Genomic DNA, 23,067 nt, shown 5'->3' with positions numbered 1-23,067 from the left:
TATATAAAGCATATTATGACAACATCATACTTTGAATGTATGAAACTATATAAAACATAGTATGACAACTTCATACTTTGAATGTATGAAAGTATATAAAACATAGTATGACAACTTCATACTTTGAATGTATGAAAGTATATAAGAACATAGTATGACAACTTCATACTTTAAATGTATGAAAAATATATAAAAACATAGTATGACAAATTCAAAACATAGATTACATACATTGCTTATGAATTGTTGACGTAACTGAGCCGGTTTCAAGGAAATTAAACGAAGATAAACCCATATGGGATTATGAAGTTTAACTTGGTAAAGTTTTATACATACGCCTATAAAAACACAGAGAGGCTTAACGTGTCAAACTAGCTACATTTTCATTAGTATCTTTACGTAATACAAGAACACTTTAAGTTAACCCGAAACCCCTGACATAATACTATGTATACAGATGTTTTTTGTCTCGAAACTTAGTTGTTGTAGACGGCTACAATCTCTCACAGAGTGCATTGCGGTTCCCTTCATGGAACCGCAATGCACTCTGGGGGAGATTGAGACGGCTAGATAGTGTTTAACTTAGGCGATTCAAGGGAAATAACTCCAATATAATCGGCGAAGCTATACCATTTGATTTTTCTCATTTTATACAGTTAAATGGGAGTGAATTAGTTAATGTGAAACTTGAGAAGTATAATAAATTCTAAGTTTAGAAGCAATGTGTTAAGTGATCACGTTGAAATGATTTAAATCCCGCAAGGCCATTCAATGAACACAAATAAAATGTCGTGACAACCCCGTGGTTAAAGGTCTGTTCAAGGCAAAACTGGTCACGTATGGCTTTCAACATTTTGTCTTTTGTAGTAAACATACAATTCTAGTGTTTCTAACCATAATGGTTGGCCTCGAACCTTAAATTATCTTAATCCTTTAGAAATAAGTTGATGATTCCAAAAACATGTATTAAACCAAAAAGAATTAAAATTACAATACTTTAACAAACTCTCAAGGACTAGTCGGTTAACAGTAAAAGTCTGTTAATAATCTCACACACATGCATACTAAAGTTTGTTTTTTTTTTTTTTTTTTTTTTGTAATGATTTTATTTTTTAAGTTTCAGATATTCACGTTAACCTAGAATCTTCAGCAATTCATAGTATTTTTTCGCGGAAAGTATGAAAAATAAAACGGCCCATATTTGTTTTATTAAATCAATGATACATTATTTTATTAATTTGTTTTGTGTTTATACCGGAAAATTGTTATCAATTTTTATGTCAAAACTACTTCTTAATAATGTCGTAATTACAACTTAGTTATATCGTAATTACAACTTAGTTATCTCCAAGTTACGACTTAGTTGTCTCGTAATTACGACTTAGTTATCTCGTAATTACGACTTAGTTATATCGTAATTACGACTTAGTTATCTCCAAATTACGACTTAGTTGTCTCCAAATTACGACTTAGTTATCTCGTAATTACGACTTAGTTATATCGTAATTACGACTTAGTTATATCGTAATTACGACTTAGTTATATCGTAATTACGACTTAGGTATCTCCAAATTACGACTTAGTTATCTCCAAATTACGATTCGTGATATCGTAATTACGACGTAGTTATGATATAATCTGCGGAATCGTAGAAGGCCGTGGTGGTTTTCCGGTACGACCGACAGTGGTGTGTCTGGAACCAAATCCGACCATATGTATTAATCAACTGGTCATTAGTTATCGAAAGTGTCCAGTAAGGAAACCACACGTAATCTCACCTTCCTCCAGGATTATACGGCGGTTCTAGTGTCAACACTATTGAGGATTTAAACCACTTATACAAAACAGTTAAAATTAGGGTTTGAGTTCAGAGAAAAAACACAGGGTTTAAACACACTTACAAAGATGTCTTTTGTGCCTTGCTCTTGTTTCAGTGACACACGATATGGGGAGGGGGGGGGGGGGGGGGGGGGGCACGTGAACATTTTTTTTTTTCATAAATCATTGCCGATATGGATCCTTTTTGGCCTTAAACACACATTATTACCTTATTACATTTGTGAAGTAAAAGGAGGTTGTGTAAATGCTATAAGAAAATATATAATCAAAAGTTTATTTAAAACAGTCGCTTATAACGGCCCGTATCGGAGATTTTGTTTGTCTTTTTGTCCATCCGTCCGTCCATCCGGAGGAGGCCGCGGTCGCCGAGTGGTTAATGTGTCCCGACACTTTATCACTAGCCCTCCACCTCTGGGTTGCTAGTTCGAAACCTACGTGGGGCAGTTGCCAGGTACTGACTGTAGGCCGGTGGTTTTTCTCCGATACTCCTGCTTTCCTCCACCTCCAAACCTGGCACGTCCTTAAAAGACTCTGGCTTTAATAGGACGTTAAACAAACCAAACCAAACCAAACCAAAGTATGAACAGATACTTGGCAAAAGTGTCCCCTATCGAGTATACTATCACTACTAATAAAGTTCTAAAAGTGTTCGACAACCGTGTCTATCACTACAGCAGGGCTACCGTGTTCACAGCTTATTCTATCATGAATTAGCCTTTTCTTGATAGTAGCATCCCTCATTTTAAATCTTTGCTGTTACCTTGCTGAAAGAGGAAGAGATACCTGTCGAACTGTCGACAGAGGCCGGATGTTATCGCCGCTTCTCGGTTGACAGATAGCGTACTGTTTGTGTGTAGAACATCTTAATCGAACTCATTAGTATACCTAACATTGTCGTGTCATCACCAATACTATCTCCATGGTTTTAATCATAAAATACAGACCCAGTATAACGAGAGTACTGTTTATTTGTATTTTTATCAAAACAAACCCTAGTACGACTGTTTATCCAATAATTGTGTCGCCGTTCCACTCATTGCTGAAAAAATATTAGACAACAGGTAAACAACCTGAATCTGATCTTTGTTTACATCTGGAGAGTCTATTTGTGTTTATATATATAGACAAAACTCAGACAGTTACTTGGAGTTGATATAGGTCTCTATTGTAAACGTAATGGTTACCGATTCAATAACCGTGTACAAGGCTTTCACATGGTAAGGGGAGATAACTCGTACGTTTACCAACTAGCCGAAATATATTTTTTATCATTTTCAAAATTCCATTTAAGGGTGCTGTTTTTATTTTATTTTTATGTTTTTATACTGTCATTTAATTGATATTTTCTCGAAAAGAACCGAAATAATCTTATGAGAGAAATATTTTTCAAATCCATTGAGAGATGAGGACTATAATGTATCCAGAGAAAGAGAAACACATTTGTATAATTTATACCGATGAAAAACCCCTGATTGATTAGGAAACGATGTAAATAATTTAAAAGTTTCGCTTGTATCAATCTTATTTGGCAATGAAAACACTAGTCTATCACACAAAGACTGCTTTTTTTTCTTTCTGGATATCAGACACTGACCGACACCATTACCGTCCCTACCTAGATATCAGATACTGACCGACACCATTACCGCCCTACCTAGATATCAGATACTGTCCGAAACCATTACCGCCCTACCTAGATATCAGATACTGACCGACACCATTACCGTCCTACCTAGATATCAGATACTGACCGACACCATTACCGTCCTACCTAGATATCAGAGACTGACCGACACCATCGCCGCCCTACCTAGATATCAGATACTGACCGACACCATTACCGTCCTACCTAGATATCAGATACTGACCGACACCATCGCCGCCCTACCTAGATATCAGATACTGACCGACACCATTACCGTCCTACCTAGATATCAGACATTGACCGACACCATTACCGCCCTACCTAGATATCACAGACTGACCGACAACATTACCGTCCTACCTAGATATCAGATACTGACCGACACCATTACTACCCTACCTAGATATCAGATACTGAACGACACCATTACCGCCCTACCTAGATATCAGATACTGACCGACACCATTACCGACCTACCTAGATATCAGACACTGACCGACACCATTACCGCCCTACCTAGATATCAGATACTCACAGACACCATTACCGTCCTACCTAGATATCAGAGAGTGTCCGACACCATTACCGCCCTACCTAGATATCACAGACTGACCGACACCATTACCGCCCTACCTAGATATCAGAGACTGACCGACACCATTACCGCCCTACCTAGATATCACAGACTGACCGACACCATTACCGTCCTACCTAGATATCAGATACTGTCCGACACCATTACCGTCCTACCTAGATATCAGAGGCTGACCGACACCATTACCGTCCTACGTAGATATCAGAGACTGACCGACACCATTACCGCCCTACCTAGATATCAGATACTGACCGACACCATTACCGCCCTACCTAGATATCAGACACTGACCGACACCATTACCGTCCTACCTAGATATCAGAGACTGACCGACACCATTACCGCCCTACCTAGATATCAGAGACTGACCGACACTATTACCGTCCTACCTAGATATCAGGTACTGACCGACACCATTACCGTCCTACCTAGATATCAGAGAGTGTCCGACACCATTACCGCCCTACCTAGATATCAGATACTGACCGACACCATTACCACCCTACCTAGATATCATATACTGACCGACGCCATTACCGTCCTACCTAGATATCAGGTACTGACCGACAACATTACCGGCCTACCTAGATATCACAGACTGACCGACACCATTACCGTCCTACCTAGATATCAGAGACTGACCGACACCATTACCGCCCTACCTAGATATCAGGTACTGACCGACACCATTACCGTCCTACCTAGATATCAGAGAGTGTCCGACACCATTACCGCCCTACCTAGATATCAGATACTGACCGACACCATTACCACCCTACCTAGATATCAGATACTGACCGACACCATTACCGTCCTACCTAGATATCAGGTACTGACCGACACCATTACCGTCCTACCTAGATATCAGATACTGACCGACAACATTACCGCCCTACCTAGATATCAGAGACTGACCGACACCATTACCGCCCTACCTAGATATCAGAGACTGACCGACACCATTACCGCCCTACCTAGATATCAGATACTGACCGACACCATTACCGCCCTACCTAGATATCAGATACTGACCGACACCATAACTACCCTACCTAGATATCAGATACTGACCGACACCATTACCGCCCTACCTAGATAGCAGATACTGTCCGACACCATTACCGTCCTACCTAGATATCAGACATTGACCAACACCATTACCGCCCTACCTAGATATCAGATACTGACCGACACCATTACCGTCCTACCTAGATATCAGATACTGACCGACACCATTACCGCCCTACCTAGATATCAGACACTGACCGACACCATTACCGCCCTACCTAGATATCAGACACTGACCGACACCATTACCGTCTTACCTAGATATCAGACACTGACCGACACCATTACCGTCCTACCTAGATATCAGATACTGACCGACACCATTACTACCCTACCTAGATATCAGAGACTGACCGACACCATTACCGCCCTTCCTAGATATCAGAGACTGACTGACACCATTACCGTCTTACCTAGATATCACAGACTGACCGACAACATTACCGTCCTACCTAGATATCAGATACTGACCGACACCATTACTACCCTACCTAGATATCAGATACTGACCGACACCATTACCGACCTACCTAGATATCAGACACTGACCGACAACATTACCGACCTACCTAGATATCAGACACTGACCGACACCATTACCGTCCTACCTAGATATCAGGTACTGACCGACAACATTACCGTCCTACCTAGATATCAGATACTGACCGACAACATTACCGCCCTACCTAGATATCAGAGACTGACCGACACCATCACCGCCCTACCTAGATATCAGAGACTGACCGACACCATTACCGCCCTACCTAGATATCAGATACTGACCGACACCATTACCGCCCTACCTAGATATCAGATACTGACCGACACCATTACTACCCTACCTAGATATCAGATACTGACCGACACCATTACCGCCCTACCTAGATATCAGATACTGTCCGACACCATTACCGTCCTACCTAGATATCAGACATTGACCGACACCATTACCGCCCTACCTAGATATCAGATACTGACCGACACCATTACCGTCCTACCTAGATATCAGATACTGACCGACACCATTACCGCCCTACCTAGATATCAGACACTGACCGACACCATTACCGCCCTACCTAGATATCAGACACTGACCGACACCATTACCGTCCTTACCTAGATATCAGACACTGACCGACACCATTACCGTCCTACCTAGATATCAGATACTGACCGACACCATTACTACCCTACCTAGATATCAGAGACTGACCGACACCATTACCGTCCTACCTAGATATCAGAGACTGACCGACAACATTACCGCCCTACCTAGATATCAGAGACTGACCGACACCATTACCGTCCTACCTAGATATCAGATACTGACCGACACCATTACCGCCCTACCTAGATATCAGAGACTGACCGACACCATTACCGCCCTACCTAGATATCAGAGACTGACCGACACCATTACCGTCCTACCTAGATATCAGAGACTGACCGACACCATTACCGTCCTACCTAGATATCAGAGACTGACCGACACCATTACCGCCCTACCTAGATATCAGATACTGACCGACACCATTACCGTCCTACCTAGATATCAGAGACTGACCGACACCATTACCGCCCTACCTAGATATCAGATACTGACCGACACCATTACCGTCCTACCTAGATATCAGACATTGACCGACACCATTACCGCCCTACCTAGATATCAGATACTGACCGACACCATTACCGTCCTACCTAGATATCAGATACTGACCGACACCATTACCGCCCTACCTAGATATCAGACACTGACCGACACCATTACCGCCCTACCTAGATATCAGACACTGACCGACACCATTACCGTCCTACCTAGATATCAGACACTGACCGACACCATTACCGTCCTACCTAGATATCAGATACTGACCGACACCATTACTACCCTACCTAGATATCAGAGACTGACCGACACCATTACCGCCCTACCTAGATATCAGAGACTGACCGACACCATTACCGTCCTACCTAGATATCACAGACTGACCGACAACATTACCGTCCTACCTAGATATCAGATACTGACCGACACCATTACCGTCCTACCTAGATATCAGATACTGACCGACACCATTACCGACCTACCTAGATATCAGACACTGACCGACAACATTACCGACCTACCTAGATATCAGACACTGACCGACACCATTACCGTCCTACCTAGATATCAGGTACTGACCGACAACATTACCGTCCTACCTAGATATCAGATACTGACCGACAACATTACCGCCCTACCTAGATATCAGAGACTGACCGACACCATCACCGCCCTACCTAGATATCAGAGACTGACCGACACCATTACCGCCCTACCTAGATATCAGATACTGACCGACACCATTACCGCCCTACCTAGATATCAGATACTGACCGACACCATTACTACCCTACCTAGATATCAGATACTGACCGACACCATTACCGCCCTACCTAGATATCAGATACTGTCCGACACCATTACCGTCCTACCTAGATATCAGACATTGACCGACACCATTACCGCCCTACCTAGATATCAGATACTGACCGACACCATTACCGTCCTACCTAGATATCAGATACTGACCGACACCATTACCGCCCTACCTAGATATCAGACACTGACCGACACCATTACCGCCCTACCTAGATATCAGACACTGACCGACACCATTACCGTCCTACCTAGATATCAGACACTGACCGACACCATTACCGTCCTACCTAGATATCAGATACTGACCGACACCATTACCGACCCTACCTAGATATCAGAGACTGACCGACACCATTACCGTCCTACCTATATATCAGAGACTGACCGACACCATTACCGCCCTACCTAGATATCAGAGACTGACCGACACCATTACCGTCCTACCTAGATATCAGACACTGACCGACACCATTACCGCCCTACCTAGATATCAGAGACTGACCGACACCATTACCGCCCTACCTAGATATCAGAGACTGACCGACACCATTACCGTCCTACCTAGATATCAGAGACTGACCGACACCATTACCGTCCTACCTAGATATCAGAGACTGACCGACACCATTACCGCCCTACCTAGATATCAGAGACTGACCGACACCATTACCGTCCTACCTAGATATCAGAGACTGACCGACACCATTACCGCCCTACCTAGATATCAGATACTGACCGACAACATTACCGCCCTACCTAGATATCAGATACTGTCCGACACCATTACCGTCCTACCTAGATATCAGACATTGACCGACACCATTACCGTCCTACCTAGATATCAGATACTGACCGACACCATTACCGCCCTACCTAGATATCAGACACTGACCGACACCATTAACGACCTACCTAGATATCAGAGACTGACCGACAACATTACCGACCTACCTAGATATCAGAGACTGACCGACACCATTACCGTCCTACCTAGATATCAGATACTGACCGACACCATTACCGTCCCTACCTAGATATCAGAGACTGACCGACACCATTACCGCCCTACCTAGATATCAGAGACTGACCGACACCATTACCGTCCTACCTAGATATCAGAGACTGACCGACACCATTACCGCCCTACCTAGATATCAGATACTGACCGACAACATTACCGCCCTACCTAGATATCAGATACTGACCGACACCATTACCACCCTACCTAGATATCAGATACTTACCGACACCATTACCACCCTACCTAGATATCAGATACTGACCGACACCATTACCACCCTACCTAGATATCAGATACTGTCCGACAACATTACCGCCCTACCTAGATATCAGAGAGTGTCCGACACCATTACCGCCCTACCTAGATATCAGATACTGACCGACACCATTACCGCCCTACCTAGATATCACAGACTGACCAACACCATTACCGCCCTACCTAGATATCAGACACTGACCGACACCATTACCGCCCTACCTAGATATCAGACACTGACCGACACCATTACCGCCCTACCTAGATATCAGACACTGACCGACAACATTACCGTCCTACCTAGATATCAGGTACTGACCGACACCATTAACGACCTACCTAGATATCAGAGACTGACCGACAACATTAACGACCTACCTAGATATCAGATACTGACCGACACCATTACCGCCCTACCTAGATATCAGAGAGTGTCCGACACCATTACCGCCCTACCTAGATATCAGATACTGACCGACACCATTACCGCCCTACCTAGATATCACAGACTGACCGACACCATTACCACCCTACCTAGATATCAGACACTGACCGACACCATTACCGCCCTACCTAGATATCAGACACTGACCGACACCATTACCGCCCTACCTAGATATCAGACACTGACCGACACCATTAACGACCTACCTAGATATCAGGTACTGACCGACAACATTACCGTCCTACCTATATATCAGAGACTGACTGACAACATTACCGACCTACCTAGATATCAGATACTGACCGACACCATTACCACCCTACCTAGATATCAGATACTGACCGACACCATTACCACCCTACCTAGATATCAGATACTGTCCGACAACATTACCGCCCTACCTAGATATCAGAGACTGACCGACACCATTACCGTCCTACCTAGATATCAGAGACTGACCGACACCATTACCGCCCTACCTAGATATCAGATACTGACCGACAACATTACCGCCCTACCTAGATATCAGATACTGACCGACACCATTACCACCCTACCTAGATATCAGATACTGACCGACACCATTACCACCCTACCTAGATATCAGATACTGACCGACACCATTACCACCCTACCTAGATATCAGATACTGTCCGACAACATTACCGCCCTACCTAGATATCAGAGTCTGACCGACACCATTACCACCCTACCTAGATATCAGATACTGACCGACACCATTACCGTCTACCTAGATATCAGAGACTGACCGACACCATTACCGCCCTACCTAGATATCAGAGACTGACCGACACCATTACCGCCCTACCTAGATATCAGAGAGTGTCCGACACCATTACCGCCCTACCTAGATATCAGATACTGACCGACACCATTACCGCCCTACCTAGATATCAGACACTGACCGACACCATTACCACCCTACCTAGATATCAGATACTGACCGACACCATTACCACCCTACCTAGATATCAGATACTGTCCGACAACATTACCGCCCTACCTAGATATCAGAGAGTGTCCGACACCATTACCGCCCTACCTAGATATCAGATACTGACCGACACCATTACCGCCCTACCTAGATATCACAGACTGACCAACACCATTACCACCCTACCTAGATATCAGACACTGACCGACACCATTACCGCCCTACCTAGATATCAGACACTGACCGACACCATTACCGCCCTACCTAGATATCAGACACTGACCGACAACATTACCGTCCTACCTAGATATCAGGTACTGACCGACACCATTAACGACCTACCTAGATATCAGAGACTGACCGACAACATTAACGACCTACCTAGATATCAGATACTGACCGACACCATTACCGCCCTACCTAGATATCAGAGAGTGTCCGACACCATTACCGCCCTACCTAGATATCAGATACTGACCGACACCATTACCGCCCTACCTAGATATCACAGACTGACCGACACCATTACCGCCCTACCTAGATATCAGACACTGACCGACACCATTACCGCCCTACCTAGATATCAGACACTGACCGACACCATTACCGCCCTACCTAGATATCAGACACTGACCGACACCATTAACGACCTACCTAGATATCAGGTACTGACCGACAACATTACCGTCCTACCTATATATCAGAGACTGACCGACAACATTACCGACCCTACCTAGATATCAGATACTGACCGACACCATTACCACCCTACCTAGATATCAGATACTGACCGACACCATTACCACCCTACCTAGATATCAGATACTGTCCGACAACATTACCGCCCTACCTAGATATCAGAGACTGACCGACACCATTACCGTCCTACCTAGATATCAGAGACTGACCGACACCATTACCGCCCTACCTAGATATCAGATACTGACCGACAACATTACCGCCCTACCTAGATATCAGATACTGACCGACACCATTACCACCCTACCTAGATATCAGATACTGACCGACACCATTACCACCCTACCTAGATATCAGATACTGACCGACACCATTACCACCCTACCTAGATATCAGATACTGTCCGACAACATTACCGCCCTACCTAGATATCAGAGTCTGACCGACACCATTACCACCCTACCTAGATATCAGATACTGACCGACACCATTACCGTCCTACCTAGATATCAGAGACTGACCGACACCATTACCGCCCTACCTAGATATCAGAGACTGACCGACACCATTACCGCCCTACCTAGATATCAGAGAGTGTCCGACACCATTACCGCCCTACCTAGATATCAGATACTGACCGACACCATTACCGCCCTACCTAGATATCAGACACTGACCGACACCATTAACGACCTACCTAGATATCAGAGACTGACCGACAACATTACCGACCTACCTAGATATCAGAGACTGACCGACACCATTACCGTCCTACCTAGATATCAGATACTGACCGACACCATTACCGCCCTACCTAGATATCAGAGACTGACCGACGCCATTACCGCCCTACCTAGATATCAGAGACTGACCGACACCATTACCGTCCTACCTAGATATCAGAGACTGACCGACACCATTACCGCCCTACCTAGATATCAGATACTGACCGACAACATTACCGTCCTACCTAGATATCAGATACTGACCGACACCATTACCGCCCTACCTAGATATCAGAGACTGACCGACACCATTACCGCCCTACCTAGATATCAGAGACTGACCGACACCATTACCGTCCTACCTAGATATCAGAGACTGACCGACACCATTACCGCCCTACCTAGATATCACAGACTGACCGACACCATTACCACCCTACCTAGATATCAGACACTGACCGACACCATTACCGCCCTACCTAGATATCAGACACTGACCGACACCATTACCGCCCTACCTAGATATCAGACACTGACCGACAACATTACCGTCCTACCTAGATATCAGGTACTGACCGACACCATTAACGACCTACCTAGATATCAGAGACTGACCGACAACATTAACGACCTACCTAGATATCAGATACTGACCGACACCATTACCGCCCTACCTAGATATCAGAAAGTGTCCGACACCATTACCGCCCTACCTAGATATCAGATACTGACCGACACCATTACCGCCCTACCTAGATATCACAGACTGACCGACACCATTACCACCCTACCTAGATATCAGACACTGACCGACACCATTACCGCCCTACCTAGATATCAGACACTGACCGACACCATTACCGCCCTACCTAGATATCAGACACTGACCGACACCATTAACGACCTACCTAGATATCAGGTACTGACCGACAACATTACCGTCCTACCTATATATCAGAGACTGACCGACAACATTACCGACCTACCTAGATATCAGAGACTGATCGACACCATTACCGTCCTACCTAGATATCAGATACTGACCGACACCATTACCGCCCTACCTAGATATCAGAGACTGACCGACACCATTACCGCCCTACCTAGATATCAGAGACTGACCGACACCATTACCGTCCTACCTAGATATCAGAGACTGACCGACACCATTACCGCCCTACCTAGATATCAGATACTGACCGACAACATTACCGCCCTACCTAGATATCAGATACTGACCGACACCATTACCACCCTACCTAGATATCAGATACTGACCGACACCATTACCACCCTACCTAGATATCAGATACTGACCGACACCATTACCACCCTACCTAGATATCAGATACTGTCCGACAACATTACCGCCCTACCTAGATATCAGAGTCTGACCGACACCATTACCACCCTACCTAGATATCAGATACTGACCGACACCATTACCGTCTACCTAGATATCAGAGACTGACCGACACCATTACCGCCCTACCTAGATATCAGAGACTGACCGACACCATTACCGTCCTACCTAGATATCAGATACTCACAGACACCATTACCGTCCTACCTAGATATCAGATACTGACCGACACCATTACCGTCCTACCTAGATATCAGAGACTGACCGACACCATTACCGCCCTACCTAGATATCAGATACTGACCGACACCATTACCGCCCTACCTAGATATCACAGACTGACCGACACCATTACCACCCTACCTAGATATCAGACACTGACTGACACCATTACCGCCCTACCTAGATATCAGACACTGACCGACACCATTACCGCCCTACCTAGATATCAGACACTGACCGACACCATTAACGACCTACCTAGATATCAGGTACTGACCGACACCATTACCGCCCTACCTAGATATCAGACACTGACCGACACCATTAACGACCTACCTAGATATCAGAGACTGACCGACAACATTACCGACCTACCTAGATATCAGAGACTGACCGACACCATTACCGTCCTACCTAGATATCAGATACTGACCGACACCATTACCGCCCTACCTAGATATCAGAGACTGACCGACACCATTACCGCCCTACCTAGATATCAGAGACTGACCGACACCATTACCGTCCTACCTAGATATCAGAGACTGACCGACACCATTACCGCCCTACCTAGATATCAGATACTGACCGACAACATTACCGCCCTACCTAGATATCAGATACTGACCGACACCATTACCACCCTACCTAGATATCAGATACTGACCGACACCATTACCACCCTACCTAGATATCAGATACTGACCGACACCATTACCACCCTACCTAGATATCAGATACTGTCCGACAACATTACCGCCCTACCTAGATATCAGATACTCACAGACACCATTACCGCCCTACCTAGATATCAGAGTATGACCGACACCATTACCACCCTACCTAGATATCAGATACTGACCGACACCATTACCGCCCTACCTAGATATCACAGACTGACCGACACCATCACCGCCCTACCTAGATATCAGATACTGACCGACACCAGTACCGTCCTACCTAGATATCAGATACTGACCGACACCATTACCGTCTACCTAGATATCAGAGACTGACCGACACCATTACCGCCCTACCTAGATATCAGAGACTGACCGACACCATTACCGTCCTACCTAGATATCAGATACTCACAGACACCATTACCGTCCTACCTAGATATCAGATACTGACCGACACCATTACCGTCCTACCTAGATATCAGAGACTGACCGACACCATTACCGCCCTACCTAGATATCACAGACTGACCGACACCATTACCACCCTACCTAGATATCAGACACTGACCGACACCATTACCGCCCTACCTAGATATCAGACACTGACCGACACCATTACCGCCCTACCTAGATATCAGACACTGACCGACACCATTAACGACCTACCTAGATATCAGGTACTGACCGACACCATTACCGCCCTACCTAGATATCAGACACTGACCGACACCATTAACGACCTACCTAGATATCAGAGACTGACCGACAACATTACCGACCTACCTAGATATCAGAGACTGACCGACACCATTACCGTCCTACCTAGATATCAGATACTGAATGACACCATTACCGCCCTACCTAGATATCAGAGACTGACCGACACCATTACCGCCCTACCTAGATATCAGAGACTGACCGACACCATTACCGTCCTACCTAGATATCAGAGACTGACCGACACCATTACCGCCCTACCTAGATATCAGATACTGACCGACAACATTACCGCCCTACCTAGATATCAGATACTGACCGACACCATTACCACCCTACCTAGATATCAGATACTGACCGACACCATTACCACCCTACCTAGATATCAGATACTGACCGACACCATTACCACCCTACCTAGATATCAGATACTGTCCGACAACATTACCGCCCTACCTAGATATCAGATACTCACAGACACCATTACCGCCCTACCTAGATATCAGAGTATGACCGACACCATTACCACCCTACCTAGATATCAGATACTGACCGACACCATTACCGCCCTACCTAGATATCACAGACTGACCGACACCATCACCGCCCTACCTAGATATCAGATACTGACCGACACCAGTACCGTCCTACCTAGATATCAGATACTGACCGACACCATTACCGCCCTACCTAGATATCAGATACTGACCGACACCATTTCCGCCCTACCTAGATATCACAGACTGACCGACACCATCACCGCCCTACCTAGATATCAGATACTGACCGACACCATTACTACCCTACCTAGATATCAGATACTGACCGACACCATTACCGTCCTACCTAGATATCACACACTGACCGACACCATTACCGCCCTACCTAGATATCAGATACTGACCGACACCATTACCGCCCTACCTAGATATCAGAGACTGACCGACACCATTACCGCCCTACCTAGATATCAGATACTGACCGACACCATTACCGCCCTACCTAGATATCAGAGACTGACCGACACCATTACCGCCCTACCTAGATATCAGAGACTGACCGACACCATTACCGCCCTACCTAGATATCAGATACTGACCGACACCATTACCGCCCTACCTAGGTATCAGACACTGACCAACACCATTACCGCCCTACCTAGATATCAGAGACTGACCGACACCATTACCGCCCTACCTAGATATCAGACATTGACCGACACCATTACCGCCCTACCTAGATATCAGAGACTGACCGACACCATTACCGTCCTACCTAGATATCACAGACTGACCGACACCATCACCGCCCTACCTAGATATCAGATACTGACCGACACCATTACTACCCTACCTAGATATCAGATACTGACCGACACCATTACCGTCCTACCTAGATATCACACACTGACCGACACCATTACCGCCCTACCTAGATATCAGATACTGACCGACACCATTACCGCCCTACCTAGATATCAGAGACTGACCGACACCATTACCGCCCCTACCTAGATATCAGATACTGACCGACACCATTACCGCCCTACCTAGATATCAGAGACTGACCGACACCATTACCGCCCTACCTAGATATCAGAGACTGACCGACACCATTACCGCCCTACCTAGATATCAGATACTGACCGACACCATTACCGCCCTACCTAGGTATCAGACACTGACCAACACCATTACCGCCCTACCTAGATATCAGAGACTGACCGACACCATTACCGCCCTACCTAGATATCAGACATTGACCGACACCATTACCGCCCTACCTAGATATCAGAGACTGACCGACACCATTACCGTCCTACCAAGATATCAGAGACTGACCGACACCATTACCGCCCTACCTAGATATCATATACTGTCCGACACCATTACCGCCCTACCTAGATATCACAGACTGACCGACACCATTACCGCCCTACCTAGATATCAGATACTGACCGACACCATTACCGCCCGACCTAGATATCAGAGACTGACCGACACCATCATAACAACATTACCGTCCTACTTAGATATCAGTAACACAGTACCGCCTTACCTGGCCTCACAAATGAAATTCTGTCTTGTATTACAATCCAGATCGTTCCAGAGGATGTTGAAAGAATATCGAATCTCTAGACAGTTTTCATGTACTGCAGCATTGTCCGGCTGTCCAGGGGCCCAATTCCTGTCAAACAGACCAGATGTATTTTATAGTAATTCTGAGCCAGATGAGTTCATCGCTAAAGAAATGCACTGTATGGAAACATACTTAGAAATTCTGAAAAAAATGCAACACCTTTAAAAGGCAATGTGATTATTTTTATCATTGGTGTGCCGAACATGTTAACAATTTTTCTTTTTTTTTTTTTTTTTTTTTTTAATTTGCCTCCATTTTTACTAAGGTATATAGTCCTACAACTAAACCACCATTGCTGAACTAAAACACATCTGCTTAACTAAAACACACATGTAAACTAAAACACATATGCACTCGGGTGTTTCCGCCGAGGCAATAAGGCGAGAGATGGGTGGAGCCTGTTACCGAACACGCCGTCAGTTGCTAAGCGACGCGAGAGATGGGCGGAGCCTGTTACCGAAGACGCCGTCAGTTACTAAGCGACACGAAGAGTGGACTGAGTTGGTATTGTCGCGGTTTTCTGATTAAGATGAAGGTGATTTCGCAAAATTTCACAGTTTTTCCTAATATTTTGTCAAAATGCATTTTGGCCGCATATTTTGACCACGACCATATTCCGTCCAATTAATTTTCTGGCAATTACTCGTTTTCTTCTAAAAAGAAGTCATCGTTGCCGACATATGCCAATGAAGCATATCACTTGTGGGATCATTTGGACGCTTGTTTGTAAAATGTCAATACAATTCAAGCGGTTCGATGATATCGTTGTGACATACCGTATAAACGGGTTATCAACGGTACCCAAAATTACGACATTACGATTTAAATTAAGTGCTTAAATATTAGGGGAATGCACAGGAAAATGAGAATTTGTTACAGTCTACGTGTATTTAGACCTTCCCTAGTGTGTATCACAGGGACCTGGGGATTTGTTACAGTCTACGTGTATTTGGACCTTCCCTAGTGTGTATCACAGGGACCTGGGGATTTGTTACAGTCTACATGTATTTGGACCTTCCCTAGTGTGTATCACAGGGACCTGAGAATTTGTTACAGTTTACGTGTATTTGGACCTTTCCTAATATGTATAGCACATTTTCAGACGTTTTAGGGGTGCTAGATTAAAATTCGGTAAAAATGCTACCCTCGGCGTAAATAATAAAGAGAAGGGTGTAAAGTACTGTGACAAAGAAAATAGACCCCGCCTACGTTTTTGGGAAAAAAATCACGTTGAAAGGATCGATCATTTTCTTTTCAGTAGCATCGTATGTACACGTAGAATGCATTCTTATTCCGTCGAAGACATTCTGTCTCATCCAAATCCACACGCAATTTATGCTAATAGGGAAAAAAATCCGACCAATGGTGACACGGTTGATATTCATGAGCTCTAGCAGCAATTTCATTGGCTGGCTATTTTGTATATTCTATGGGTTTAAAATATCTGGGAGAGTTGTAATGATATTAGTAATTTAGTAGATTCCGTTGTTGTACCAATAAGCTGTCAATTTGTTTCCGCTTGAACTTGTACCGCGAAGTTTGATGTCAGTTACGTGTGAGGGTGTGTGCATGTGAGTGTGCGTGTCTGTGTGTGGGTGTGGGTGTGGGTGTGTACTCTACGTGTGTATGCAATTATATAGGTTTAGTGTTATATCATTGTTTTTTTGTGAAGTTTGAGGGCGATTGTTTTCTACAGCTTGTGTCAACTGTTGAAAAAGATATCCGCCCATAGCATGAGAGTCACGTGACACATTTAGGTCCCTAACGCATCACTTACGTGTAACCGGAAATGGGAATGGAGTTTCCGTTTTTTCCCATCCATCGGAATTCCCCTTCCTTTACAACGTCAGTTCCGTCTAACCAATAGTTTTCGGGGAAAATTCTTCCTTGAAAAAGAAGGCAATACTTGTACATGTACTTCATTAAAACTAAGCACATCAAAACGATACGTTGATGTTGGTGTGATAATCAGATTTATCCTGCAACTGCCACCGCATTGTCGGAATACACCCACCGTATATATTTTGGCCTCTTGTCTAAAACATACTGTACATAATACTCAACGGAGGACAACTGTGACAAGGACGTCTCGACCCAACCAAGTCCGTAGAACAGTAAAAAGATGGCGATAAAACGTCTCAAACAAACTCTTGAGCTTCTCTCAAAGAGCGGCCAAAACTGGGAACAAAGAACTAGAAATGGCGACCAGTGTAAGAACATAAGACGGAGGTCACATTGGTAATGCAATGTCATCAAATTATCTCCTAAAAGTTCCTCTTTCTTACCGGATCTAACGAAAATCAAGCGATGGCTCAGAGAGGCCATATACCTATATGAAAAGGAAGAACTGGAAGACAGATAATAGGTAATGACTTTGCTGGATATCTCCTTTATCCGTCAAACTATGATGTCCTTTCTATTCATTTCCCATAGAATCACGTGATGTAATGTTGACACTTTTATTCTGAGCTATCGTTAACCTCTCACACTTTCGGGCATCATTGACCCCTTATACTATCACGTGATTACCTTTAAACCTTTATACTATCACGTGATATAACGTTACTCCTTATACTATCACGTGATTACCTTTGACCCCTTATACTATCACGTGATATAACGTTACCCCTTATACTATCACGTGATTACCTATGACCCTTTAAACTATCACGTGATATAACGTTAACCCCTTATACTATCACGTGATTACCTTTGACCCTTTATACTATCACGTGATATAACGTTACCCCTTATACTTTCACGTGATTACCTTTGACCCTTTAAACTATCACGTGATATAACGTTAACCCCTTATACTATCATGTGATTACCTTTGACCCTTTATACTATCACGTGATATAACGTTACCCCTTATACTTTCACATGGTGTACTGTTGACCCCTTTTACTATCACGTGATGTACAGTTAACCCTTATACTATCACGTAATGTTCCACTATCATATTTTTTGTTGCTTACCCTAACATAACCAGTGTATGTCCAATGAACCATTAATCTAACACTCTGTATCCTTACCTGTGGCGTCACTCGGTACCCTTACCTGTGGCGTCGATCTGCTTCAACAGGTTCACCAGGTATATTTCTTCCTCTGATGACTCAACTACAGCCAAGTCGCCTCCCATCACATCGCAGTATTTCTACGTCAGAAAATATAGACAGTCAATAATATTTATATGTAACAGAGGAGGAAAAACTGCAATGACGAGACCGGGGCTCGAACCTGGGACCTCAGACCTATAGACGGACGCCATATTTGAGCTACCTGGCCAACGGCGTTCATAGCAGTTTCCCGTCACATCACAGTAATTCTAAGTCGAAAAAAATACAAACAATAAATAATGTTTGCATATGTATATACAATGATCATGTCAGGGTATCGGGCCGACCATCACTGCGCCATTGAAACGTCCTTTATTACATTTTTACCAGTGAAATATCAAAAATTATTCATTCTGTAAAAGTGATATTTTTCACTAGTGAAAAATATCACTTTTGCTGATTTGACCAATCAAATTAATTATTAGAAAATACCAAAATAATTGACCAATCAGAAAGCCCGACATATATGTCAGCACCTGGACAGGGGAAACTACTTTTTTTGTTTACAAATTATCGCTGTAGGCCTAGTTAGCATACGGGGTAGGTTTTTCGTTGATAAAAAATGTAATAAACAGAATATCTAACAGTGTCTTCAGTAATACCAAATATATTTCACTCCTGTGCGCACTCGTGAAAAATATCAAAATATTAGCCCCACTCATGAAATATATTTGGTATTACTGAAGACACTGTTAGATATCCTCTATTTTTTAAAACCGATGTGGCGCAGCGGTATAGGCTGCGGGTATTTCTGGCTAGGCGATTGGGTGCCTTAGATCGTGAGTTCGAGGCCCGGTCAGGGCACGAGTCAAAAAGTTGTCTCCCTTCGTCATTTGTGTTTCTAAGCTTTATATATATATAAACAGGAAAATAAACAGTCTGAAGAGTCCCCTAGACGGGACGAAAACGTTAGATGTTGTCTGAGTCATTTTTTTAATTTTTCCATATATTTTCTTCCACAAGGACTACTATTATTTTTTCTCTATATATATATATATGTATACTTGCAGGAATGGATTAAATTTCTCATAGATACCTTAGCTTCTATCCACGTTGAATTCAGTCCCACAATTAAGTAGCAGGAGTCACCATGGGCAGTGAATCCGTATGGACAATCACAATACGCCCCTGTACCAAAAAAACACCATACGTCATAAAATAGTTTAAATTCCTTTGAATAATAGGATTACATGTCCCAGACGGGTGTATTGATTCCGTACGAGGGCCATTGTAATCATTGTTAACCTCGTTTCCTTAATTTTGAATGAAATGTACACGTAAATCAGTATTTCATTTATTATATTTTATTTTTTTTTATTTTTTTGGAGAAAGAAGTTTTCTGCCATCAGTATAAATCCAGTTTTATTTTCTTAAGACTCGGTTATCCTTAAAACCCATGGAGAACTGTTGGTGAATGTTTTGCTTTCCCTGCTGTTGAAACAATACACATCCACGGCGGGGAATCACGTGGTCAGAAGATACGAATTCAAAATGGCGGCCGCTATAGTGCAGAAAACATAAAATGAGGTAAGATATTGAAAATACTCATTACATAGGTTTTTTTTATCGTAGCGAGCATATGTCATACTATAATCTCGGCATACCTCATGTGTGCTGGGACAGCTTGTAGTTTTCCGTAACATCCTTACAAAAATTTCGAATCGAAAGGATTCCACTGACGAATTCGATTCAAAGTTTTGGTCAGAATGTTACGGAAAACTACGGACTGTTCCAGCATACATGAGGTATGGATATGTCTAAATTATAGTATAGAATATGCTCGCTACAATGAAAAGCCTATGTAATGAGTATTTTAAGTGTCTTACCTCATTTTATGCTTTCTAGACTGATGGCCACCAATTTGAATTCGTATCTTCAGATCACGTGATTCCCCTCCGTGACATCAAATCATGACAATTAACACATACCGACAGGATAATATCACAATAGATATCAGCTATATATCTTTACCCATAATACCCCAACCAGGTCTAAAATATGTCTTCCTTCACGACTACGTAAAATTTTATCTACAAATGTATGTATCTTATTCTACAGTACATAAACTTACCTATAATACAGGTTGATAATATGTATATTACGGCCAGCATTCTTCACCAAGTGGACTGTGTATGATAGATGGTTCTAGTCAAATCGATGATAAGGCTGTGTACATGTAGTCACATTACACTAGAACAACCTTGTCAGGTATGTAGGCTGGTTTGTGTGATTACGTAAAACTGGTCATAGGAGATTACAGTGGAACTTCGTTAACTCGAACTCGACGGGACCACGAGAAAACTTCGAGTTATCCGAGTGTTCGAATCAAACGAGTTGTCATTTTGGTGCAAAGTTTGGTCAATATTTGTCAACACTAAATAATCATTATAACTCCGCTCTGTCGAGTTTTCCTAATTCGAGTTTTCCGAGTTTGTTAACTAGGATAAAGAGAGAATTCGGCCGGAACTGACGAAGTACTTCGAGTTAAGCGGGGTATTCTAATTTTTCGAGTTCGAGTTAACGAAGTTCCACTGTACTTTAATATCATAAATACAAGTAACTAGAGAGAAATATAAGACATACAGACTTATAGCAGTAATAAAGCCAGATTGTGGAGTTATTATAATAACGGAAGGATGAGGTGTGTGGTAACGTTACAGTACTCCGATAATTGACAACAGGAAACTTCCTAGTGGACATTAAAATGAAGATTTCTTCTGGTTCCAACCAAGCAAACTTGGGTGCTGAACGGTTGATGATGTGTTCATTTGGACTAGACAATGTTTCATAATCAAATTGTGTGGCTATATAAGTGGAGGGGCTATATAATTGGGGGGGGGGGGGGGGGGCTATATTGTTTTTGTTTAACGTCCTATTAACAGCGAGGGTCATTTAAGGACGTGCCAGGTTTTGGAGGTGAGGAAAGCCGAAGTACCCGGAGAAAAACCACTGACCTACGGTCAGTACCTGGCAACTGCCCCACGTAGGTTTCGAGTTCGCAAACCAGAGGTGGACGGCTAGTGTTAAAGTGTCGGGACACCTTAACCACTCGGCCACCGCGGCTATGTAAGGGGAAGGGGCGCTACATTTCCATTTTTACAGTATATAAGGGGAGGGCTGTATAAGGGGAAGAGCAATATAAGGGGAGG

At 43.7% G+C, this 23,067-nt stretch overlaps 1 protein-coding gene across 1 annotated transcript; it reads right to left on the bottom strand.

Annotated features, from left to right (window-relative positions):
- Positions 1-2,789: 2,789 nt before the first annotated feature.
- On the bottom strand, positions 2,790-22,113 carry LOC117317169 (perlucin-like). The gene is made up of 6 exons (XM_033871968.1): positions 21,990-22,113; positions 20,955-21,046; positions 19,860-19,956; positions 18,577-18,685; positions 16,719-16,847; positions 2,790-2,878 (listed from the first exon to the last, which is right to left on the bottom strand). Exons 1-6 carry the CDS (start codon positions 22,027-22,029, stop codon positions 2,845-2,847), a joined length of 501 nt encoding a protein of 166 aa, XP_033727859.1. The 5' UTR covers positions 22,030-22,113; the 3' UTR covers positions 2,790-2,844.
- Between the last annotated feature and the right edge of the window lie 954 nt (positions 22,114-23,067).

This window comes from Pecten maximus, chromosome 18 (genome assembly GCF_902652985.1).
Source record: "Pecten maximus chromosome 18, xPecMax1.1, whole genome shotgun sequence".
Taxonomy (NCBI): Eukaryota; Metazoa; Mollusca; class Bivalvia; order Pectinida; family Pectinidae; genus Pecten; species Pecten maximus.
This window is presented reverse-complemented; position numbering and strand designations above follow the sequence as displayed.